The 27,059-nt window shown below is 44.0% G+C and overlaps 1 protein-coding gene across 7 annotated transcripts in view; it reads right to left on the bottom strand.

The window, feature by feature from the left end:
• Window positions 1–27,059, bottom strand: part of LOC133541975 (rap1 GTPase-activating protein 1-like) — a 397,810-nt gene that overhangs the window by 47,666 nt on the left and 323,085 nt on the right. For 4 of the 7 annotated variants that reach the window (XM_061885745.1, XM_061885754.1, XM_061885738.1 and 1 more), the window contains 7 exons: window positions 26,888–27,017; window positions 24,020–24,175; window positions 23,879–23,950; window positions 23,713–23,799; window positions 20,531–20,671; window positions 14,792–14,923; window positions 9,136–9,213 (listed from right to left, as the gene is read on the bottom strand). In XM_061885745.1, the coding sequence (XP_061741729.1) occupies window positions 9,136–9,213; window positions 14,792–14,923; window positions 20,531–20,671; window positions 23,713–23,799; window positions 23,879–23,950; window positions 24,020–24,175; window positions 26,888–27,017 (796 nt within the window). Of the gene's footprint in view, window positions 1–9,135; window positions 9,214–9,803; window positions 10,860–14,791; window positions 14,924–20,530; window positions 20,672–23,712; window positions 23,800–23,878; window positions 23,951–24,019; window positions 24,176–26,887; window positions 27,018–27,059 lie in introns of those variants that run through there. The other 3 variants (XM_061885771.1, XM_061885722.1, XM_061885762.1) reach the window with 3 other exon arrangements.

The following is a 27,059-nucleotide window of genomic DNA, read 5'->3' as shown; positions in this document are numbered from 1 at the left end:
TTCACACACACATTCACACACTGATGGCGGGAGCTGCCATGCAAGGTGCTCACCAGGACCCATCAGGAGCAAGGGTGAAGTGTCTTTTCCAAGGACACAACGGATGTGACTAGGATGGTAGAAGGTGGGGATTGAACCAGTAACCCTCAAATTACTGGCAGAGCCACTCTACCAACTTCGCCACGCCGTCCCCACTACTCACTGGGTTGTGAGTTTTTCCTTGCCCTTATGTGGGATCTGAACCGAGGATGTCGTTGTGGCTTGTGTAGCCCTTTGAGACACTTGTGAATTACGGCTATATAAATAAAAGTTGATTGATTGACATTGTATTAACTGCAACTTTTACTGTTGTTTTTAGACATAAATATAATACAAATACAACATTACTGTAAAATTGTAATTTCCTTAAACAGTGTTTTAAATGCTACCACTAGCATCCGAGGTGTAGAGCGTTAAAGGTGCTCTTTTCAAAGACAAAAAAACGAAGGAACTTGTTCTCTTTTGAAGCCAACACTCAGACTCAACTAGTCGACAAATATTCAAACCGTCACACTACTCAAAAGTGTTTTGGTGATGACGACAGACCCGCATAACGTTTATTCATTTAAACGGGCAAACAACGGAACAATCCACCGTTCTTAAGGCCTATGGTTTCTTTTTTAGTATAAATGAATGACCTATTAGAACCACGCAAGCTTGATATATGTCTTCTGAATAGCAGAGCACAGACGGATACAGTAGGAAAGGGATTCATGTGGCCCCATTTACCTGACACATGAAACGTGACAAATTGGGGGATGCACTTACCACTTTAGCCGCCAGACGGCAGTAGAGAGTTAAATATCTTAAAATGTGTTATGTGGCAATTCCAACTGCTATGTTGGAGTGGCGCTTTCCATCATTTTTAGCAGACTGCATCGCAAAATTATTAACCCCACACTTCCTCTCAGGAATGGAGCCATATGAATCCCCCTCCCTATTTTATAAATCAATCGTTACACCCCTAATGGCTATTTGACCATGAACTAATTTGATTTGTGTGAATGTGTGAATGTGTGAATTAGGAAATAGGGTCAAAGCGCTTAGAGTTCCTTAAAAAAAAGGTAGAAAAGCAAGGACAAGTATAACCCATTTACAATTTTCACAAGATTCCAAGGGTCAAAAAAACCCAAGCAGCCGCACTTTGGACACCCCTGACAAATGTTCCCTCTAATGTTTTAATTATATAATCAAATGACAGCAGTCATTTCCATGAGATTATTTTCTAATATAAGTTGATTCGGCCCACTTACAATGACAATAACAACAAATATTATTTTTCATGAGCGGTGGACTAGTATTGTATGTCTGGGTGGGGGTCCTGCTTTGAAAATAATTTGTACCCCTCTCAGAGATCACATTTAGTTCCCATTATAACAGTCACATGTTGCACAATGAGCTGTAAGTGACACGATGGCGAGGCATAATGGATGCGTGTTGCTACCCCAGGGATGCAAGAGGACCAGGACAGGCAGGAGTTGCAGGTAAGATTAGATTTAATACAAAAACAAAAATAATACTGGTACAAAATGCAAAGAAAAGGTGTGCCGAATGCACGGAGAGCTATGCTAATAATTAGCAACGAGAGCAGAGTACAGGAATAGAGGTGCAGAGCGCACGCAAAGCTAAGGCGAGACTTAGCAATAGTGATTACGAAAATAAGAACCAACGTGCGTGTTGCAAGTAGCAAACAAAACAGCCAGGAGGAACTAAGGTAGCAGGTGGTCTTAAATACAACACAAATAATTCAAAACAGGTGTGCGTAATGAGTCCGTGCAGGAGGCATACTTAGGTTGCCATGGTGACAATACAAAACAAGGAAGTGCGCTAACAAACGGGATCGGTAGAGTCCAAAACATGATCAAAACATAGTAGGACAATACAAAAAAGACAAACATGCTAGAGATGTGTGATCCGGAAGCCGGATCACAACATTACCCCCCCCTTAAGGGGCAGATCCCAGATGCCCCCAAAAAACTGCAATAAAGAGAACCCCCTCCCAAAACCAGAAAGTTCACAAACGAAGGGAGGGCGGAAGGAGTCCACGGTGGAGGGTCGCCAGATCGCATGTCCCCGAATCCACCGAGGACACATCATGTGGCGGCGGCGGGTGGAACGCTGCTGCCGAAAAAGTTTTGGCGGGCGACCTCGAAAAGGCCACATTAGTGGCCGCCTCGCAGGATGAGGTGCCCGGCGAGGCGGACGACCCGGGCACGGCCACATCCGTGGCCGACATGGAGGAGGGAGTATCTGGCGAGGAGGATGACCTCGCAGAGGCCACGCCCGTGGTCGACGTGGTGGACGACGCCTCAGCACCGAAATCCCAGCAGGCTTGGAAGCAGCAGACGAGGGTGCGGGGACTGCAGCCAAAGCAGGCCCGAGTGCAGCTGGCGAGGATGATGCGGGTGCTGCAGCCGCAGGAGTCGTCGGAGGCGGCCTGGGAGCCGCAGGAGTCGTCGGAGGCGGCCTGGGAGCCGCAGGAGTCGTCGGAGGCGGCCTGGGAGCCGCAGGAGTCGTCGGAGGCGGCCTGGGAGCCGCAGGAGTCGTCGGAGGCGGCCTGGGAGCCGCAGGAGTCGTCGGAGGCGGCCTGGGAGCCGCAGGAGTCGTCGGTGGTGCTGGTGTGGGCTCCAGCCCCGTCGTCGACGCTGGTGTGGGCTCCAGCCCCGTCGTCGACGCTGGTGTGGGCTCCAGCCCCGTCGTCGACGCTGGTGTGGGCTCCAGCCCCGTCGTCGACGCTGGTGTGGGCTCCAGCCCCGTCGTCGGCGCTGGTGTGGGCTCCAGCCCCGTCGTCGGCGCTGGTGTGAGAACCAGACTGGGAGCTGGTGTGAGAACCAGACTGGGAGCTGGTGTGAGAACCAGACTGGGAGCTGGTGTGAGAACCAGACTGGGAGCTGGTGTGAGAACCAGACTGGGAGCTGGTGTGAGAACCAGACTGGGAGCTGGTGTGAGAACCAGACTGGGAGCTGGTGTGAGAACCAGACTGGGAGCTGGTGTGAGAACCAGACTGGGAGCTGGTGTGAGAACCAGACTGGGAGCAGGTGTCGGCTTCAGCCGAGGAGCAGGTGTCGGCTTCAGCCGAGGAGCAGGTGTCGGCTTCAGCCGAGGAGCAGGTGTCGGCTTCAGCCGAGGAGCAGGTGTCGGCTTCAGCCGAGGAGCAGGTGTCAGCCGAGGAGCAGGTGTCGGCGTCAGCCGAGGAGCACTAAGAGACTGGCAGAGAGGAGGACTAGGACTACTATGAGGATTTAGACTAACACTAGGACTTGGGCAAGGACTTGTGTGAGGACCAGTACTTACAATCAAACTAGTGCTTTTATAAGGACTTGGGCAAGGACCAGGACTTACAGTCGAACCAGGGCTTGGGCAGGAACTAGGACTTGAGGTCAACCTAGGGCAAGGACTGGGACTTACAATCATACTGGTGCTCGGGCAAGGACTTGGACAAAGACTAGGACTTACAGTGACACTGGGGCTCGGACAAGAATTTGGGCAAGGACTAGGGTTACTGTGAGGACTAAGACCACGAGGGGAATTAGGACACGGACTACGATCAAGACTACACGAAGGTACGTAACTGGGACCGGGACTTGGACTACCATTAAGAGAATGACTTGAACAAGGACTTGGGCTAGGACTCGGACTACGACTCAGTCTACGAGTTGATCTACAATGTTGGCCAGAAGTCGGACCAGGACTGGGACTAGGCTTGAACACCGGTGGTGGAGGGCGCACTGGAGGTAGTGGACTAGCGAGTCGAAAAGTCGGTGGAGGAGGTCTAGGTGGCCTTAGTGGCTTGACCGGGGGAAACACAGGTGGAGGAAGAAAAGTAGGTAGCTCATGTTGCCTTAGTTTGCATCTAGAAATAACATCTGTATAGAACTTAGTTGTGTCTATAGAGTCCAAAAAATCATAGTCAATATTTGAAACAGGTTGAGAATAAGACTCAACAATATAAAAATCCTCAGAAAAAATATCATCGACAGGGGGTGGTATTGAGTCACCAGGGGGCGTTGACGAAATGACGTCACCGTGATGGACCGGTGGGCCGGAGGTATGCCCTGGCCTTACAGCCCAGTCGGAAGAGTGGTTGGAATATGGAGAAAAAACAAAACTTCCAAACCTCAGGGAAGAGTACTGGGCTGTTGTCTGCGCGCTGCTGTCCGGGGAAAAAGTCTTCGCGGCTTGGCGAAGGGAAGACTTTTGGTGGTCCACTGCGAGGCGGCGTTGTGCTGGCTGTTTTCTGACACGATGGCGAGGCATAATGGATGCGTGTTGCTACCCCAGGGATGCAAGAGGACCAGGACAGGCAGGAGTTGCAGGTAAGATTAGATTTAATACAAAAACAAAAATAATACTGGTACAAAATGCAAAGAAAAGGTGTGCCGAATGCACGGAGAGCTATGCTAATAATTAGCAACGAGAGCAGAGTACAGGAATAGAGGTGCAGAGCGCACGCAAAGCTAAGGCGAGACTTAGCAATAGTGATTACGAAAATAAGAACCAACGTGCGTGTTGCAAGTAGCAAACAAAACAGCCAGGAGGAACTAAGGTAGCAGGTGGTCTTAAATACAACACAAATAATTCAAAACAGGTGTGCGTAATGAGTCCGTGCAGGAGGCATACTTAGGTTGCCATGGTGACAATACAAAACAAGGAAGTGCGCTAACAAACGGGATCGGTAGAGTCCAAAACATGATCAAAACATAGTAGGACAATACAAAAAGACAAACATGCTAGAGATGTGTGATCCGGAAGCCGGATCACAACAGTAAGCATGGGATCATTTGTAAAATATATATTTTAATTAGTATTTCTTTAATATAATAACATTTCATGATTAATATTTATAAATGACAGTAGATTAAGCATACATTGTATTGGTAAATTATAGTGTAACGACCAGGTGCTGTTGATATGACGGATAACAAAGTTGGCTTCGGTCTGGGTTGTACGGCGGAAAATTACTAGTTTTGCTCGATAGCAATTCTTTTACTGTGCTCGTGTGTTTATGTCGTCCTTAAAGCATCTCTGCAGACGTTACGATAATTGAACAGTGATGAAAAAAACAGTTTACTCTGTTGGGGCCGCATGTCGTCACTTACATTGAAAATAGCTTATTTTTTAATTTGATTTTATGCGTGGATACATTTCCCGTACGCAGAGGATGTGTGAGCAGTGCACAGTTGCAGAGATGTGCACCATAGAAAGCCTAATCTAGTGTGTGATGTAGAGAAGTTACGGCTGGATATAGTCGGACTGACCTCGACGCACAGTAAGGGCTCTGGAACCAGTTCTCTCGAGAGGGGCTGGACTCTCTTCCACACTGGCGTTGCACGCAGTGAGAGGCGACGAGCTGGGGTAGCAATTATTGTTGCCCCCCGGCTCAAAGCCTGCACGTTGGAGTACAATCCAGTGGATGAGAGGGTAGCCACGGGACGGGTCGTGACTGTTGTTTGTGCTTACGCATCAAACAGCAGTTCAAAGTATCCACCCTTTTTGGATACACTCGAGGAAGTATTGGAAAGTGCTCGCCCGGGAGATTCCCTTGTCCTACTGGGGAACTTCAACGCTCATGGAGTGACTTGATTGGGAAAAATGGCTGCCCGGATCTGAATCTCAGTGGTGTTTTGTTATTGGACTTTTGTGCACGTCACAGTTTGTCCATAACAATCACCATGTTCAAACATAAGGGTGTCCATATGTGCATTTGGCACCAGGACACCCTCAACCGCAGTTCCATGATCGACTTTGTAGTTGTGTCATCGGATTTGCGGCCTCATGTTTCAGACGCTCTGGTGAAGAGAGGGGCGGAGCTTTTGTACCGATCACCACCTGGTGGTGAGTTGGCTGCAATGGTGGGGGAGGATGCCGAACAGACCTGGGAGGCCCAAACGCATTGTGAGGGTCTGCTGGGAACGTCTGGCAGTCTCCTGTCAGAGAGAGTTTCATTTCCCACCTCCGGAAGAACTTTGAACATGTCACGAGGGAGGTGCTGGACGTTGAGTCCGAGTGGACCATGTTCCGTACCTCTATTGTAGAGGCGGCTGATTGGAGCTGTGGCCGCAAGGTAGTTGGTGCCTGTCGTGGCGGTAATCCCAAAACCCGTTGGCGGACACCAGCGGTGAGGGATGCCGTCAAGCTGAACAAGGAGCCATATCGGGTTCTTTTGGCTCATAGGACTCCGGAGGGAGGTTACAGGTACCGACAGGCCAAGCGGTGTGCAGCTTCAGTGGTTGTGGAGGCTAAAACTCGGACATTGAAGGAGTTCGGGGAAGCCATGGAAAACGACTTCCGGACGGCTTCAAAGCGTTTCTGAAGGGGAAGCTGTGCACTGTCAACACCGTGTATGGTGCGGATGGTGTTCTGCTGACCTCGACTGCAGATGTTGTGGATCGGTGGAAGGAATACTTCAAAGACCTCTTTAATCCCACCAACACGTCTTCCTATGAGGAAGCAGTGCCTGGGGAATCTGTGGTGGGCTCTTCTATTTCTGGGGCTGAGGTTGCTTAGGAAGTTAAAAAGCTCCTTGGTGGAAAGGCCCCGGGGGTGGATGAGTTCCTTAAGGCTCTGGGTGCTGTGGGGCTGTCTTGGTTGACAAGACTCTGCAGCATCGCGTGGACATCGGGGATGATACCTCTGGATTGGCAGACCGGGGTGGTGGTCCCTCTCTTTAAAAAGGGGGACCGGAGGGTGTGTTCCAACTATCGTGGGATCCCACTCCTCAGCCTTCCCGGCAAGGTTTGTTCATGTGTACAAGGAGGCTACGCGGGAGAGTCGAACCTCGGATTCAGGAGGAACAGTGTGGTTTTCGTCCTGGTCGTGGAACTGTGGACCAGCTCTATACTCGCAGCAGGGTTCTTGTGGGTGCATGGGAGTTTGCCCAACCAGTCTACATGTGCTCTGTGGACTTGGAGAAGTCATTCGACCGTGTACCCCGGGAAGTCCTGTGGGGTGGGGTAATGGACTGTCTGATTGTGGCGGTCCGCTCCCTGTACGATCAGTGTCAGAGCTTGGTCCGCATTGCCGGCAGTAAGTCGGGCACGTTTCTAGTGAGGGTTGGACTCCGCCAAGGCTACACTTTGTCACAAATTCTGTTCATAACTTTTATAGACAGAATTTCTAGGCGCAGCCAAGGCGTTGAGGGCTTCCGGTTTGGTGACAGCGGGATTTGGTCTCTGCGTTTTGCAGATGATGTGGTCCTGATGACTTCATCTGGCCAAGATCTTCAGCTCTCACTAGATCGATTCGGAGCCAAGTGTGAAGCACCTCCAAATCCGAGTCCATGGTTTTCGCCCGGAAAAGGGTGGAGTGCCATTTCCGGGTTGGGGAGGAGACCCTGCCCCAAGTGGAGGAGTTCAAGTACCTCGGAGTCTTTTTCACGAGTGAAGTAAGAGTGGATCGTGAGATCGACAGGCAGATCGACAGGCAGATCGATGTGGACGCAGTAATGCGGATGCTGTATCGATCCGTTGTGGTAAAGAAGGAGCTGAGCCGGAAGGCAAAACTCTCAATTTACTGGTCGATCTACATTCCCATCCTCACCTATGGTCATGAGCTTTGGGTCATGATGGAAAGGACAAGATCACGGGTACAAGTGGCCGAAATGAACTTCCTCCGCCGGGTGGCGGGGCTCTCCCTTAGAGATAGGGTGAGAAGCTCTGCCATTCGTGAGGAGCTCAAAGTAAAGCCGCTGCTCCTCCACATCGAGAGAAGCCAGATGAGTTTGTTCATGCATCTGGTCAGGATGCCACCCGAACGCCTCCCTAGGGAGGTGTTTAGGGCACGTCCAACCGGTAGGAGGCCACGGGGGAGACCCAGGTCACGTTGTGAAGACTATGTCTCCCGGCTGGCCTGGGAATGCCTTGGGATCCCCCGGGAAGAGGTGGACGAAGTGGTTAGGGAGACAAAAGTCTGGGCTTCCCTGCTTAGGCTGCTGCCCCCGCAACCCGACCTCGGATAAGCGGAAGAAGATGGATGGATGGATGGATGACAGTAGAATAAACACACATTTTATTGGTAAATTATAGTGTAACGACTGGGTGCTGTTGATATGACAGATGACAAAGTTGGTTTCGGTCTGGTTTGTACGGCAGAAAATTACCAAATTTGCTAGATAGCAATTTTTTTACCAATGTTTTGGTTACGTGTTTATGTCCTCCTTAAAGAATCTCGACAGGTGTTACGCTAATTGAACAGTGATGATAAAAACAGTTTTCTCCGTGGAGGCCGCATGTCGCCACTTACATCGAAAGTAGATCATTTTTTAATTAGATTTTGTGCGTGGATAGATTTGCCGTACGCAGAGGATGTGTGAGTAGTGCGCAGTTGCAAAGATGCGCACCTTAGAGGGAATGTTGGCCCTGACCAAAAGCTAATTAAAACATCCACATGTTGCACAATGAGATGTAAGAATGGGAGTCTATTCTATTGTATTCTATAGGGATCATGTTTACATTCCTGTAGCATGTATAATATATATTTGTATTAGTATTGCTTTAATATAATAACAGTATTTCATGAATAATATTTATAAATTAAGATTCTCAATAAATGACTGTAGAATTAGCACACATTTGATTGGTAAATCATAGTGTATTATAACGACCGGGTGCTGTTGATATGACGGATGACAAAGTCGGTTTTGGTCTGGTTTGTGCTGCAGAAAATGGTAAGTTTTGTTGGATAGAAGTTTGTTACCAATGGTCATGTGTTTATGTCCTCCTTAAGCATGTCGACAAACGTTACGATAATTGAGCAGTGATGACCAAAACAGTTTTCTCTGTTGTGGCCGTGTGTCGTCACTTACATTGACATTTTTTATTTTTTCATTGGATTTTGTGCGCGGAGGACGCGTCAACAGTGCGCAATTGCACAGGTGCACACCTTACAAAAAGCTAATGTTACACAACTTTCATGGTGCACAGGATATACATTCTACATTCCATGTTGCGTATTGGAACCATATTAGTCAGACTATTCAAATCTCAAAATGCACTTTAAGTCTAGGATCCGCAATGATTCATTTCGGAATGCGTAACCTGTCAAAGAAGAAATGGTCTGCAACACACAAAGACAGTGAAGGGAGAAAGAAACATGAACCTCTTCTATGGTTCCTATCCCTATGGCACTGCCTCGCCGTCCATATCTACTGGGACTTTTCCCCGGGACAAGCAATGACTGAGTCACGCAAGCCAGGACAAGGAGGAGGAGGAGGAGGAGGAGGAGGAGGAGGAGGAGGAGGAAGAGGAGTAAGAGGAGGTGAAGGAGGGTGAAGCAAACAGAGAAAACAGACGGCAGTTGGAAAAAAGAAAAGCAGACGTCAGAAGATCTGGTGCGGAACACAGAAGTTTCAATACTGAGTCACACGAGAGAGTTCCACAGTTCCTCACACAAACAGGCAGGCCTTTTAGTGTAGTCGTGACTACAAAAAGTACACTTGGATACACTTCAGAGTAGTCAGTGTACGTCTTGAATTGTAGCATAAGCAGGGATATTCAACTACATTTTTTTGGGGGCCACATTTGCAGAAAGCTAAGGACCGTGTGGCCCAGCAGGCACAAAACATTTAAACAACATTGAGAACTTGTTGAATTAGGTCCTGACTTTCAGCCACTCAAACAAAAACGTTGTGACACAAACGTAACGTTGAAACAACATGCTTTTTGATGACGTTTAATCAATGCTGGGTTCTGACGTTGATTTGAACATTGACTTTTGGTCATTTCTCAACCAATATTGAACAACACGAATAAAACGTTGAAACAACATTCTTTTTGACAATGTTTATTCAATGTTGGATTGTGACATTAACTTGACCATTGAATTTTGGTCATTTTTCCAAGCAATATTCTACAACACAAATACAACATTGAAAGAACATGCTTTTTGACGATGTTTAATCAATGCTGACCATTGACTTTTGGTCGTTTCCCAACCAATATTCTACAACACCAATACAACGTTGAAACAACATGCTTTTTGACGATGTTTAATCAATGCTGGGTTCTGACGTTAATTTGACCATTGAATTTTGGTCATTTTTCAAACCAATATTCTACAACACATTTACAATGTTGAAAAACCATGCTTTTTGACAACGTTTACTAAATGCTGGGTTCTGACGTTAATTTTATCATTGAATTTTGGTAATTTTTCTAAACAATATTCTACAACACAAATACAACGTTGAAACAACGTGCTTTTTGACGACATTTTTTCAATGTTGGATTCTGATGTTAATTTGACCATTGAATTTTGATATTTTTTCTAACCAATATTCTACAACACGAATACAACATTGAAACAACATGCTTTTTGATGATGTTTAATCAATGCTGACCATTGACTTTTGGTCATTTCCAACCCAATGTTCTACAACACGGATACAACGTTGAAACAACATGCTTTTTGATGACATTTAATCAATGCTGGATTCTGGCGTTGATTTGACCATTGAATTTTGGTAATTTTTCCAACCAATATTCTACAACACAAATACAACGTTGAAACAACATGCTTTTTAATGACGTTTAATCAATGCTGAATTCTGACGTTGATTTGACCATTGAATTTTGGTCATTTCCTAACCAATATTCTGCAACAGTGTTCCCCAACCTCTTTACAACCAGGGACTGGTTTAATAAATGCATAATTTTCACGGACTGGCTTTCTGGGGCGGTATAGCTCTGTTGGTAGAGTGGCTGTGCCAGCAACTTGAGGGTTCCAGGTTCAATCCCCGCTTCTGCCAACCGAGTCACTGCTGTTGTGTCCTTGGGCAAGACACTTTACCCGCCTGCTTCCAGTGCCACCCACATTGGTTTGTTCTTTGAGTCACAAGAGAAAAGCGCTATATAAATATAATTCACTTCACTTCTACGTGTGGCATATTAAAACAGCAAAACAAATGAGCATGAAAAGTTAGCCTTTGGCTACAATCTGGCAAAATAACATTTGATATGTCCTTGAATGTGCATTGTCCCATGTACTACAACAGAGACATCGTAATATACATCTATTAAAAAGCGTATCCGTGTGTTTAGTGGGACAGGCCAAAATTAAGTCGAAGAAAATGCTGTGGTTTATAAATTAATTATAGTTTTGTGACGTTGATTTGACCTTTGAAAGTTGGTCATTTCCCATCCAACAACCTGAATACGATGTAACGTTGATACTAACGTTGGCTCAATTTACAAATAGAACTTTTTTGGAACGTTGTTTAGAAGTCTCCTCTCTGAGCTGCCACCTTAACGTGGTAGAGGAGTTTACGAGTTTGCGTGTCCCAATGATCCTAGGAGCTATGTTGTTCGGGGGCTTTAAGCCCCCTGGTAGGGTCTCCCAAGGCAAACAGGTCCTAGGTGAGGGATCAGACAAAGAGGAGCTCGAAGACCTTTTATGAAGAAGACATATCGAGGACCCAGATTTCCCTCGCCTGGAGCCAGGCCCTGAGGTGGGGCACGATGGCGAGCGCCTGGTGGCCGGGCCTGTTCGCAGCCCGAAGAGGAAACGTGGGTCCCCCCTCCAATGGACTCACCACCCATAGCAGGGGCCATGGAGGTTAAGTGTGACGTGAGCTGGGCGGAAGCCGAAGGCAAGGCACTTGGCGGTCCGATCCTCGGCTACATAAGCTAGCTCTTGGGACGTGGAACATCACCTCACTGGGGGGGAAAAAACCTGAACTAGGGCGCGAAGTAAGGGATTCCGGATGGATGAAGTCAAACTCACTACGACGCACAGCAAGGGCTCTGGAACCACTTTTCTCGAGAGGGGCTGGACTCTCTTCCACTCTGGCGTTGCCGGCAGTGAGAGGCAACGGCCTGGGGTGGCAATTCTCGTTTCCCCCTGGCTCAAAGCCTGTACGTTGGAGTTCAACCCAGTGGACAAAAGGGTAGCCTCCCCCCGCCTTAGGGTGGTGGGACAGGTCCTGACTGTTGTTTGTGCTTACCCACCAAACAACAAATGAGTACCCACCCTTTTTGGGTACACTCGAGGAAGTAATGGAGAGTTTCCCCCGGGAGATTCCCTTGTCCTACTGGGGGACTTCAACGTTCATGTTGGCAACGACAGTGAAACCTGGAGAGGCATGATTGGGAAGAATGGCCGCCCGGTGTTTTGTTATTAGACTTTTGTGCTCGTCACAGTTTGTCCATAACCATGTTCAAACATAAGGGTGTCCATATGTGCACTTGGCACCAGGACACCGTAGGCCGCAGTTCCATGATCGACTTTGTGGTTGTGTCATCGGAATTGCGGCCTCATGTTTTGGACACTCGGGTGAAGAGAGGGGCGGAGCTTTCTACCGATCACCACCTGGTGGTGAGTTGGCTGCGATGGTGGGGGAGGATGCCGGACAGACCTGGCAGGCCCAAACGCATTGTGAGGGTTTGCTGGGAACATCCGGCAGAGTCTCCTGTCAGAACAAGTATCAATTCCCACCTCCGGAAGAACTTCGAACATGTCGCAAGGGAGGTGCTGGACATTGAGTCCGAGTGGACCATTTTCCGCACCTCTGTTGTCTAGGCGGCTGTTTGGAACTGTGGCCCCAAGGTAGTTGGTGCCTGTAAGGGCGGTAATCCTAGAACTCGTTGGTGGACACCAGCGGTGAGGGATGCCGTCAAGCTGAAGAAGGAATCCTATCGGGTTCTCCTGGCTCATAGGACTCCGGAGGCAGTGGACAGGCACCAACAGGCCAGGCGGTGTGCAGCTTCAGTGGTCGCGGAGGCAAAAACTCGGACATGGGAGGAGTTCGGGGAAGCCATGGAAAACGACTTCTGGGTGACTTGGAAGCGATTCTGGACCACCATCCACCGCCTCAGGAAGGGGAAGCAGTGCAGTGTCAACACCGTGTATGGTGCGGATGGTGTTCTGCTGACCTCAACTGCGGATGTTGTAAATAGGTGGAAGGAATACTTCCAAGACCTCAATCCCACCAACACGTCTTCCTATGAGGACGCAGTGCCTGGGGAATCTGTGGTGGGCTCTCTTATTTCTGGGAATCCTCGGTGGCAAGGTCCCAGGGGGTAGATGAGACCCGCCCTGAGTTCCTTAAGGCTCTGGATGCTGTGGGGCTGTCTTGGGTGACAAGACTCTGCAGAATCGCGTGGACATCGGGGGCGGTACCTCTGGATTGGCAGACCGGGGTGGTGGTCCCTCTCTTTAAGAAGAGGGACTGGAGGGTGTGTTCCAACTATCGTGGGATCGCACTCCTCAGCCTTCCCTGTAAGGTTTATTCAGGTGTACTGGAAAGTAGGCTACGCCGGATAGTCAAACCTCCGTTTCAGGAGGAACAGTGTGGTTTTCATCCTGGTCGTGGAACTGTGGACCAGCTCTATACTCTCGGCAGGATTCTTGAGGGTGCATGGGAGTTTGCCCAACCAGTCTACATGTGCTGTGTGGACTTGGAGAAGGCATTCGACCGTGTACCCCGGGAAGTCCTGTGGGGTGGGGTAATGGACTGTCTGATTGTGGCGGTCCGCTCCCTGTACGATCAGTGTCAGAGCTTAATCCCCATTGCCGGCAGTAAGTCGGACACATTTCCAGTGAGGGTTGGACTCCGCCTAGGCTGTTCTTTGTCACCAATTCTGTTCATAACTTTTATGGACAGAATTTCTAGGCGCAGTCAGGGCGTTGAGGGGTTCCGGTTTGATGGCCGCGGGATTAGGTCTCTGCTTTTTGCGGATGATGTGGTCCTGATGGCTTCATCTGGCCGGGATCTTTAGCTCTCACTGGATCGGTTCGCAGCCGAGTGTGAAGCGACCGGAATGAGAATTAGCACCTCCAAGTCCGAGTCCATGGTTCTCGCCCGGAAAAGGGTGGAGTGCCATCTCCGGGTTGGGGAGGAGACCTTGCCCCAGGTGGAGGAGTTCAAGTACCTGGGAGTCTTGTTCACGAGTGGGGGCTGAGTGGATCGTGAGATCGACAGTAATGCGGACATTGTACCGATCAGTTGTGGTGAAGAAGTAACTGAGCCGGAAGGCAAAGCTCTCAATTTACCGGTCAATCTATGTTCCCATCCTTACCTATGGTCACAAGAGGAGCCAGATGAGGTGGTTCGGGCATCTGGTCAGGATGCCACCCGAACGCCTCCCAAGGGTGATGTTTAGGGCACGTCCAACCGGTAGTAGGCCACGGGGAAGACCCAGGACATGTTGGGAAGACTATGTCACCCGGTTGGCTTGGGAATGCCTCGGGATCCCCCGGGAAGAGCTACACGAAGTGGCTGGGGAGAGGGAAGTCTGGGCTTCCCTGCTTTTTCTGTTGCCCCCAAGACCTGACCTCGGATAAGCGGAAGAAGATGGATAGATGAATGGATGGATGGATGGATGGATGGATGGATGTTTAGAAGTCTGTTTTTGAGGAAATACGAGTATAATCAACGTTGAATCAATGTATTGTGCCTGCTAGGTTTACTATTATTATTCTTTTGTATATAATCCCGAGAACCAGCGTCCTCCAAAGTAGACATTAGATTTTGGTCTTTCAAGTCAAAGACCATCTGAAGATAATCTCCATGACAGCAAAAGTGAGTATTCTTTAAAGGGGAAGTGCACTGGGTTGTGTGAGATACTGAACATTATACAGCAGCACATGCACAACAGTCAGCAGACGGAGGAGCAAGGGAGTCTGGGTAGTCCAACTAACACGGCTAAATAACTGACTGACTCGACTTCTTTTGCAATGAAGGTGGCAAAGAGAGGAAGTGAGAAGGATGAGAGACATATGCTGCATCCTGCGCTGGCTCACACGTGCTGCTACTTACAATGCCGGCTGTTTTGGGGCTGTCGGGCGGATTGTGGGTAAAGCTCCCGCTGTGACTAGTGGAGACCGTGTGCGACTTCTTGCTACTGAGGCCCATAGCGTCCATCGACTGGCTTCTGCTGCGGATGACCCGCTACAGAAAGAGATGAGGACAGCGTCACTGGCGGGAATCTACAAAGTCACTAGTATGACTTTTTACGGGGGGCTCTTTTTCTTCCAAAAGGTTTGTCTGACGCCTCAGAAGTCAACAGGCCACACCCCAGATGTTACGTTTCTTCAAGGGCTGGCAATCTCTGGGCACCATGAATTGATTAACGTGGACCCCGATTAAAACAAGCTGAAAAACCTATTCAGGTGTTACAATTGTACGCAACATGTACTGAACTGTGCAACCTATTAATAAAAGTTTTAATCAATCAAACAGTCAAGCAAACCACACGATTCGATTTTTGGGAGTTATGATACTATTCAGGATCGAGTCCAGATTCAAAATAATTCTTGATTCAAAATCAATAACATTGGATGCAAGTTCTATGATGAACTACATTCCTTCATAACGTAGATAACCAGCTCTGATCAATTTCATTATTACTTAAAAGAAAACTTGTTTTGTCGAATAAAATTCTACCCTAACATTTAATAAAGTCATATACAAATAAGTGAATGTATGGAGCAGATATAGGTCATCTATATCAGGGGTCCTCAAACTACAGCCCGCGGGCTGCAGCGTTCCAAATCCGGCCCGCAGGAAATCACAAGTACAAACCCCGTTTCCATATGAGTTGGGGAATTGTGTTGGATGTACATATAAACGGAATAGAATGATTTGCAAGTCCTTTTCAACCCATATTCTGTTGAATATGCTACAAAGACAACATACATTATTTGATGTTCAAACTGATAAACATTATTTTTTGCAAATAATTATTAACTTTAGAATGTGATGCCAGCTACACGTGACAAAAAAGTTGGGAAAGGTGGCAATAAATACTGATAAAGTTGAGGAATGCGCATCAAACACTTATTTGTAACATCCCACAGGTGTGCAGGCTAATTGGGAACAGGTGGGTGCCAGGATTGGGTATAAAAACAGCTTCCCAAAACCTGCTCAGTCTTTCACAAGAAAGGATGGGGCGAGGTACACCCCTTTGTCCACAACTGCGTGAGCAAATAGTCAAACAGTTTAAGAACAACGTTTCTCAAAGTGCAATTGCAAGAAATTTAGGGATTTCAATATCTACGGTCCATAATATCATCATAAGGTTCAGAGAATCTGGAGAAATCACTCCAAGTAAGCGGCATAGCCGGAAACCAACATTGAATGAGCGTGACCTTCAATCCCCTCAGACGGCACTGTATCAAAAACCGACATCAATCTCTAAAGGATATCACCACATGGGCTCAGGAACACTTCAGAAAACCACTGCCGCTAAATACAGTTTGTCGCTACATATGTAAGTGCAAGTTAAAACTCTACTATGCAGAGCGAAAGCCATTTATCAACAACATCCAGAAACACCGCCGGCTTCTCTGGGCCCGAGATCATCTAATATAGACTTATGCAATGTGGAAAAGTGTTCTGTGGTCTGATGAGTCCACATTTCAAATTGTTTTGGGGAATATTCGACATTGTGTCATCTGGACCAAAGGTGAAGCGAACCATCCAGACTGTTATCAACGCAAAGTTCAAAAGCCAGCATCTGTGATGGTATGGGGGTGCATTAGTGCCCAAGGCATGAGTAACTTACACATCTGTGAAGGCACCTTTAATGTTGAAAGGTACATACAGGTTATGGAACAACATATGCTGCCATCTAAGCGTCGTCTTTTTCATGGACGTCCATGCTTATTTCAGCAAGACAATGCCAAGCCACATTCAGCACGTGTTACAACAGCACAGCTTCGTAAAAAAAGTGTGCGGGTACTTTCCTGGCCCGGTTGCAGTCTAGACCTGTCTCCCATCGAAAATGTGTGGCGCATTATGAACCGTAAAATATGACAGCGGAGACCGTTGAACGACAGAAGCTCTGCATAAATCAAGAATGGGAAAGAATTCACCTTTCAAAGCTTCAATAATTAGTTTCCTCAGTTCCCAAACGTTTATTGAGTGTTGTTAAAAGAAAAAGTGATGTAACAGTGGTGAACATGCCCTTTCCCAACTACTTTGGCACGTGTTGCAGCCATGAAATTCTAAGTTAATTATTATTTGCAAAAAAAAAAAGTTTATGAGTTTGAACATTAAAAATCTTGTATTTGTAGTGCATTCTATTGAATATGGGTTGAAAAGGATTTGCAAATCATTTTATTATATATATATATATATATATATATATATATATATATATATATATATATATATATATATATATGTATACAGTGGTAAAGAAAATAAAATACATTAATATATGACCTAATTTTAAAACTTTAATGACTGAGACCCTTTTGGGTCCTCGGAGCGTTAAAATTAAGCAACATTAAGGCAAGCCCTAAAGGTTACAATATATATTTTGTATTGGTTTTGAAAATGATAAATATGAAAACGGCTGCTGCATGCTTTAATTTTTCAGTGTGGAAAAGTTTGGACACCCCTGGTAATAAACCTTGCCTTGATGTGCAGTCTATGAACTACCACTAGAGAGCAGTGCAGGGCTACAGGAAAACGGCGCTGGTGTGAAAATATTAGACCATATGCAGATGATGTCTCTCTGACAGACCTCTGGGTTATTTTTCATCCATTAATGAGGTCAGAGTATGTCATCTACATTTCATACCATACCTAAAGGGGGTTACTTCCTCACTAAAGTCACCTAAACATTCTTGCTCCAAATGGAACAGAAACATAAGCTTTTCCTGAACTGTTTCCAACTAGTTAAACAATAAAGAGTTTCCACATTTTGAAATAAAAGGTTGTTAAATCTCTCTGTGCTCCTTCTTCCTTCCCCAATTCAAAATGTGAGGCGACAACAAGTAGACTCGTAAGTGAGTGTGGACGTGACCAGTGGACAAAGTCAGCTGGGATAGGTTCCAGCTCTTTGACCCGAAAGAGAAGGAGGGGTAAAGAAAATGGATGGTTAGATGTCCAGAGCAGAGGTCCCCAGGCTTTTTGACTCGGGGGCCACAGTGGGTTTAAAGAATCTTGGCCATGGGCTGGGTTATCTATTTGTCTGTATGGATATATGTATTTATTTGCTTGTATGTATGTATGTGTTTGTATGTATATATGTATGTGTTTGTATGTATGTTTGTATGTATGTAGGTACAAACCCCGTTTCCATATGAGTTGGGAAATTGTGTTAAATATAAATATAAACGGAATACAATGATTTGCAAATCATTTTCAACCCATATTCAGTTGAATATGCTACAAAGACAACATATTTGATGTTCAAACTGAAAAACATTTTTTTTTTTTGCAAATAATCATTAACTTTAGAATTTGATGCCAGCAACACGTGACAAAGAAGTTGGGAAAGGTGGCAATAAATACTGATAAATTTGAGGCATACTCATCAAACAATTATTTGGAACATCCCACAGGTGTGCAGGCTATTTGGGAACAGGTGGGTGCCATCATTGGGTATAAAAGCAGCTTCCATGAAATGCTAAGTAATTCACAAACAAGGAGGGGGTGAGGGTCAACACTTTGTAAGCAAATTGTCGAACAGTTTAAGAACAACATTCTTCAACGAGCTATTGCAAGGAATTTAAGGATTTTACCATCTACGGTCCGTAAAATCATCAAAAGGTTCAGAGAATCTGGAGAAATCACTGCATGTAAGAAATGATATTATGGAACTTTGATCCCTCAGGTGGTACTGCATAAAAAACCGACATCAGTGTGTGAGGGATATCACCACATGGGCTCAGGAACACTTCATACAACCACTGTCAGTAACTACAGTTGGTCGCTACATCTGTAAGTGCAAGTTAAAACTCTACCATGCAAAGCCAAACCCATTTATCAACAATATCCTGGGCCCGAGCTCACCTAAGATGGACTGATGCAAAGTGGAAAGGTGTTCTGTGGTCTGACGAGTTCACATTTCAAATTATATTTGGAAACAGAGGACGTTGTGTCCTCCAGAACAAAGAGGAAACTAACCATTCGGATTGCTATAGGTGCAAAGTTCAAAAGCCATCATCTAACTTACACATTTGTGAAGGCACCATTAATGCTGAAAGGTCCATACAGGCTTTGGAGCAACATATGTTGTCATCTAAGCAACGTTATCATGGACGCCCCTGCTTATTTCAGCAAAACAATGCCAAGCCACGTGTTACAACACCGTGGCTTCATAAAAAAAGAGTGCGGGTACTTTCCTGGCCCGCCTGCAGTCCAGACCTGTCTCCCATTGAAAATGTGTGGCGCATTATAAGGCGTAAAATACGACAGCGGCGACCCCGGACTGTTGAACGACTGAAGCTCTACATAAAACAAGAATGGGAAAGAATTCCACTTTCAAAGCTTCAGCAATTAGTTTCCTCAGTTCCAAAACGTTTATTGAGTGTTGTTAAAAGAAAAGGTGATGTAACAGTGGTGAACATACCCTTTTCCCAACTACTTTGGAACGTGTTGCAGCCATGAAATTCTAAGTTAATTATCATTTGCAAAAAAAATTTAAGTTTATGAGTCTGAACATCAAATATCTTGTCTTTGTAGTGGATTTAATTGAATATGAGTTGAAAAGGATTTGCAAATCATTATTTTCCGTTTATATTTACATCCAACACAATTTCCCAACTCATATGGAAACGGGGTTTGTATGTATGTGTTTGTATGTATATATTATGTATGCGTTTTTATTTTTGTATGTATTTATGTATGTTTCTTTATATATGTATGTGTCTGTATGTATATATGTATGTGTTTGTTTGTATGTATATATGTATGTGTTTGTTTGTTTGTATGTATATATGTATGTTTGTATGTATACATGTATGTGTTTGTATGTATGTATGTATGTTTGTATGTATGTATGTATATATGTGTTTGAATGTATATATGTTTGTGTTTGTATGTATATATGTATGTTTGTATGTATGTATTGTTATCGACTATAATTACTGGCTTGCTAATAAATATTTTTAACCCAAATAGGGGAAAATAGATAATCTCCCACGGCACACCAGACTGTATCCCGCGGCACACGGCACAGTGTTTGATAAACACTGGTCTACATCAACAATTCGAGTGCGGACAGATTTGGCATGAGGGCCGTAGTTTGGGGACCCCTGGTGAACAGGAAGTAAAAAATCCTCCACATTGCGACTGATTCATCTGTTTGTTTAGGAGCTGAAAATGGGTTGAGTGTATTATGTTCCACAGATGTGTGGAAAAGCAAGAGAGACATTTGCAGTGGAGGGCAGCAGACAAACACGTGAGAGGAGAACATGCAACATGCATCATCAGCCCCCAGACTAGCAGCCATTCAAGTGCTCATCAGGCATACACCATCACAGCTTGGCCGCGCTCCAGCGGACCCCAGTGGTCATTGACGAAGCGCGCACAGTCAGAGTGCCTCTCCGGCTCGCCTTGCCACATCAGAAAAAAAAAAAACGTCTGTCACAAGCCAAGCGAGGAAATCAAGCGCTACAGGCCTGCTCCTTTGAGATACCAAACCCATTTTCTACATCGGCTTTCTCGGGAACCAATACCCAGAATCCCCCAGCCCCGCAGGAGACAAGGGGGAAGCTCATTCTCCCATGCAAATGAGGTCATGCCTTATCGGCCCGGTCCTACCTTGAAGGACTCAAAGAAGCCTCCGCCTCCTCCGCCGCCGTTCTCCAGCTTGTCCTCGTCTCCGCCCAGACCCATCATGGACTGGCTGTTGACATGCAGCTCCTCGTACAGGGTCTCCAGCAGGGCTGAGCGGGTGCGCTCCTGAAGCCGGAAGTGCCATTCATTAGGGCTGTGGATCTTTTTATTCTTGGGGGTTATTGATTCAGGATCCATTCTCGATTGGAAACCATTCTCTTATATGTATACAGATATACATGTACATTAGAGATGTGCGGTGTGCAGTCTCATCCGCAGAGTCCGCGGATAAACCGCAGGTCGGGCGGGTGGCATGACGAAAAAATAGATTTTAATTAGATTCGGGCGGGTGGCGGTTGAATCATCCGGAAATATTTGACATACATGGTTCTGGGATCGGTATCCTTTGCCATTCAAAGAGCCATTCAAGACCCGTGTCACAAAGCGAAAAAGTCAATAGGAGATGCTATTATTCTCTAGAATGACTACCGGCATTTACCCAGATAATAAGTATTAGGGCGTGTTATGAAGTCATTGACTTTGTCGCCCTCTACAGCATGTACGATCTGCTTGTCAGTCCAGCATCATGTTGTGTGTGGCTTCCGCAGCAACACGCACACGACTGCAAGGCATACTGGGTGACACAGAGTACACTGATGGTTGTGATATAAACAATTTTAACACTCTTAGTAATATGCGCCACTCTGTGAAGCCACACCAAACAAGATTGACAAACACATTTCGGGAGGACATCCTCCCAGTAACACAACATAAACGCAACACAACAAATACCCAGAATCCTTTGCATCCATGACAATTCCTGACTATTTTATACACCCCGCTAGCAGCAAACCCTAACCCCCCCCCCCTGCTTTTTTGAAAACGTAACTAAACGTCACATGTCGGAGAATTATAACATGAATGTGCAGTACATGAGTGTCTCCATGGTGACGCCCCGTACAGTACACAAACAAATCTTAATTTAAATACGTTTTGGCGTCTTTTAGTATTTTTGAAGATTTCGATTTTTTTCGCATGGAATATATATTATTAAAGTATTTATTTGTTCTTAAAAAACAAAATTTTTTGCGTGTTGAGCATGCACCTTTAGCGATTAAAAACAAAAAAACTGTCTCCTGCTTTTTTGAAAACGTGACAAAACATCACATGTTGGAGCATGATAACATGAATGTGCAGTAAATGAGTGTTTCCATGGTGACACCCTAGATAGTACACAGAAAATCCTCATTTAAATACGTTTTGGTGTCTTTAAGTATGTTTGATGACATCCGTTTTTTTTTGCATAGAATATATATAATTAAAATATCTCTTTCTTCTTAAAAAAATATTTGTGCATATAATGAGCATGCACCTTCAGCGATTAAAAAAACTGTCTCCTGCTTTTTTGAAAACGTAACAAAACGTCACATGTCGGAGAATTATGGATGTGCAGTAAATGAGGATTTCCATGGTGACACCCTTTATAGTATACAAAAAATCCTCATTAAAATACGTGTTGGCGTCTTTTAGTATTTTTAATGACGTCAGTTTTTTTTCCGCATAGAATATATATAATCAAAATATTTATTTCTTCTTAAAAAAAGTCGCGTATTTTGAGCATGCACCTTCAACGAGTTAAAAAAAAACTGTCTCCTGCTTTTTTGAAAACGTAACAAAACGTCCCATGTAGGAGCATGATAACATGATGTGTGCGGTAAATTAGTGTTTCCATGGTGACACTTTTATAGTACACCAAAAAAATCCTCATTTAAATACTTTATGGTGTCTTTTAGTATTTTTTAATTACATCCGTCTTTTTTCGCATGGAGTACAGTATATATTATCAAAATATTTATTTCTAATTATAAAAACGTAATTTTTGCGTATTGAACATGCACCTTTAGCGATAAAAAAAACAGTCCCCTGCTTTTTTGAAAACATTACAAAACGGCACATTTAGGAGCATAACTTGAATGTGCAGTAAAGGAGTGTTTCAATGGTGACACTCTTAATAGTACACAAAAAAATCCTCATTTAAATACGTTTTGTTGTCTTTAAGTATTTTTAATGATGTCCGTTTTTTTCGCATGGAATATATATTATTAAAATATTTATTTCTTCTTAAAAAAAATGCGTATATTGAGTATGCACCTTCAGCAATTAAAAAAACTGTGTCATGCTTTTTTGAAAACATAACAAAACTTCACATGTAGGAACATGATAACATGATGTGTGCAGTAAATGAGTGTTTCCATGATGACACCCTTTATAGTACACAAAAAATCCTCATTTAAATATGTTTTGGTGTCTTTTAGTATTTTTTAATGACGTCGGGGTTTTTTTCCGCATGGAGTATATATTATCAAAAATATTTACGTCTTCTTATAAAAACGTCATTTTTGCGTATTGAGCAAGCACCTTTAGCGATAAAAAAAAAAAACTGTCTCATGCTTGTTTGAAAACATAACAAAATGTCACATGTAGCATGATGACATGAATGTGCAGTAAATTAGTCTTTCCATGGTGATGCCCCATATAGTACACGCACAATCCTCATTTAAATACGGTGGTCTGCACCATTTTTCAATTGCACATGCAGTCTATTTTTCTATTGCACATGCAGTCCATTTTACTGTTTTAATTGATTTTACCCTTTGATACTGTTTTTAATCATATTTATTTTTATATTGTTTTTATATTGTTTTTATATTTTTATTATTATTTTGTATTTATTTATTTTATTTTTTTATTCAGTCATTGTGGAGCATGACATTGTTTTTAATATTGTTTTTAACATGGCTGTGCAGCACTTTGGAAACGTTCTTGTTGTTTAAATGTGCTATATAAATAAAGTGGATTGGACTGGATTAGTAGATCACGCTCAACATGCTATTTTATAGATTGCATAGAGGTGGGATTTTTCGTTTGTTTTGTTTACAAAATTAAACACAGACTAACCGACGACTTTGTTCAGCGTAATCCTTAGCTGTGCAAAAACCCAGACCAAAATAGCCCAAAATGTGGTAAAAACACACTTAGGCGAAAACTTTGGTCAAAAAACAAATCCTACTAAAAGCGAGGAGTGCAAAAAGCAAGATGTCAGTGTAGTTTGTTCCGGGTTAAAAAGTTGCCGTCATAGTAACGTTATAACGGAACCCTTTCCTCACCTCCAGCTTGGCAAACTTCTCCGCCTTGTAGCAGGCGTACTCGGCATTGATGAGCTTGGTGAACAGGAACTCCCGGAGCTCCGGGCCCTGAGGAGGTTGCAGATCACCCACGGGGTCGCAAAGAGAAGACGAATTGAAGGATTTTTTTCCGCACGCCGTCACTAACCTTTTTGAAGACAGCCGGGTCAGGCAGGGCCGGCCCGAAGAAGGGCACGTCGTCCCGGGCTGTCACAGATACCTGCCAACGGAGGAGGCGAAGCTCAAATGGCGAATTTGGGGAAAAATCTCATGTTCGCCGGACACAAACCTTATAAGCGACATAGTCCGTGCATGCCTTGTCCAGCTGCACCACCACGTAGGCGTGCAAGAAGTTGGACTGGATCATGTCGGGGACAAAGGGCGTGTTGGCATCCTGGAACACGATAGCGATGATGTCGTTGCCTATGTGCCTTTTTCTCTGCAGCTGGATGACAACGTCAAAATACCGTAAGTGCACTAACTACAGCTAGGGCGTTTTATTTTGAAAACTCAAGCTGAGATAGGCTACAGCACCCCCCGCGACCCCAAAAGGGACAAGTTGTAGGATATGGATGGATGGAAAACCTTTTTTCAACATTGATAATTATGTGGAGTACAAAAAATGTCTCTCTTCTTCAAATTGGGCCCGCGAGAGGTCATGAATTTATAATAAGGCATCTTACCCACAGGAAGATTGCATTTTTGATACTGCTATCATGTCGCCATCTAGTGAACAAGCAGAGTAATTCAGGTCAACAACCTTTATTTTGCACAGAATGGGGTAATGTGCAGCATTTACCTATACGACCCAATGCAAACAACCTTCCCTAGTCATAAGCCATACATAAAAAAATACAAATCCACATGGCACATTTTAGCTACTTGATATTTCTAATTGTTTACAACCTTTAAAGAGGTCGTACACCATTTTTGATGATATTGGTTTCACGGCAAAGATTTGAACCCACATTTCCTCTGAAGCTGGAGCTCCCGGCACCTCCGCTGGCAGCGTGCTCAGACAAATATCCGTAGTCGCACTGTTCACACGGACTGAAAAGGTTCGATACAGGTCTTATACGGGCGACACGATGGAAAATTACCTCCAATGTCAACGATGCCTTAGACAAGGTGGGGGGATACTTACCAATCATAAAACCTTAATGATAGAAAAAATATTCAAGAAAAAAACATTTTGCAGCACATAATAACACGTTAACGACGCATTAATAACACACAACGTAACAAAACTATAACAGACAAAGCTATTCTGCAGCACAAACAAATGGAATACGTTTAGTCACAAACTGAGATTTTCTCAGCACAAATGTAACACAAACAATTGGGACAAGTTTGGGGAGATGTGGATAAGGTAGGGGGAACAACTTCACACGGGCCGAGTGGGTCTGTAATAATAAAAATACTAGTAAATAATCATGGAGATAATAATAATAATATTCATGTTAATAATAATAATATTATAATTAATAATGACACTAATAATGATAATAACATTCATAGTAATAGAAATAATTATGATGATGATATTATTATTATTATTAATATTATTAATAATAATAATGGTAAAAATAATAACTATGTAAACCGCCTTGAGTCACTAGAGAAAAGCGCTATATAAATAAACTTCACTTAACAAAATCATAGTAAAAGTAATAATAATGATAATAATATTAATAATGATAATACTTTTAATAATAATAATAACAATGGTAATAATATTAATAAAGAGAAAAGCGCTATATAAATAAACTTCACTTTACATAATAATGATAGTAATAATAATAATAATGATAATAACATTAGAAATAATAATGATAATAATAATGGTAATAATAAAGGTAATAATAATTATAACTAAGTAAAGCGCTTTGAATCACCAGAGAAAAGCGCTGTATAAATTTCACTTCACTTCACAGCCATCCATCCATCCATCCATTTCCTACCGCTTATTCCCTTTGAGGTCGCGGGGGGCGCTTGCGCCTATCTTGGCTACAATCGGGCGGAAGGCGGGGTACACCCAGGGCAAGTCGCCACCTCATCGCAGGGCCAACACAGATAGACAGACAACATTCACACTCACATTCACACACTAGGGCCAATTTAGTGTTGCCAATCAACCTATCCCCAGGTGCATGTCTTTGGAAGTGGGAGGAAGCCGGAGTACCCGGAGGGAACCCACGCAGTCACGGGGAGGACATGCAAACTCCACACAGAAAGATCCCGAGCCTGGGATCGAACCCAGGACTACTCAGGACCTTCGTATTGTGAGGCAGACGCACTAACCCCTCTTCCACCATGAACTTCACTTCACATAATAATAGTAATAGTAATAATAATAGTCCTGCGATGAGGTGGCGACTTGTCCAGGGTGTACAACACCTTCTGCCCGATTGTAGCTGAGATAGGCACCAGCGCCCCCCGCGAGCCAAAGGGAATAAGCAGTAGAACATGGATGGATGGAGGGTAATAATAATAATAAGGGTAATAATAATAATAATAATGGTAATAATAATGATAAGTATTTAAGTGCTTTGAGTCACGAGAGAAAAGTACTTAATGAATAAACTTCACTTCATATAATTGTAATGTTATAATAATTTATATTGTTAATAATATTATCATTATTGATAATAATTAATTAATATATAATTAATAATAATAATGATCACTATGTAAGCGCTTTGAGTCAGTAGAGAAAAGCGCTATATAAAATAATCTTCACTTCACATAATAATAATTATTATTATTATTATTATGACAATAATTTTAATAATAATAATAATAATCCATCCATTTCTACCGCTTATAATGATACTGAGAAAAAATATTAATAGTAATAGCAATAATTATAATAATAATGATAAGTATGTTAAGCCCTTGGTGTCACTAGAGAAAAACACTATATAAATAAACGTTATTTTGCACAATAATAATAATGTTTATATTAATAATAATGATAATAATTTTAATAATAATAATAATAAAAATGGCAATAATAATGAAAACTATGTAAAGCGCTTTGAATCACTAGAGAAAAGCGCTATATAAACTTCCCTTCACTTCACACAATCATAATAATAGTAATAATAAAAATAATATTAATGATAATAATAATAGTAATAATGATAATAAAAAATACCTGCTGGGAGTCCCCCTCTGTGTAAGGCAGCTTGGTGGACACGTGGAACATAATCTCCTTGTTGTGGAAGGTGGTGTAGATCGACTCACTCCCCGTCTGCCCGTGAGCGACATCCAGGCCTCCTCGGAACCTGGAGGACCGACCAGAGAAACGTGAGGTGGGGGGAAAAAAC

This window comes from Nerophis ophidion, linkage group LG02 (genome assembly GCF_033978795.1).
Source record: "Nerophis ophidion isolate RoL-2023_Sa linkage group LG02, RoL_Noph_v1.0, whole genome shotgun sequence".
NCBI classification, from domain to species: domain Eukaryota; kingdom Metazoa; phylum Chordata; class Actinopteri; order Syngnathiformes; family Syngnathidae; genus Nerophis; species Nerophis ophidion.
This window is presented reverse-complemented; position numbering and strand designations above follow the sequence as displayed.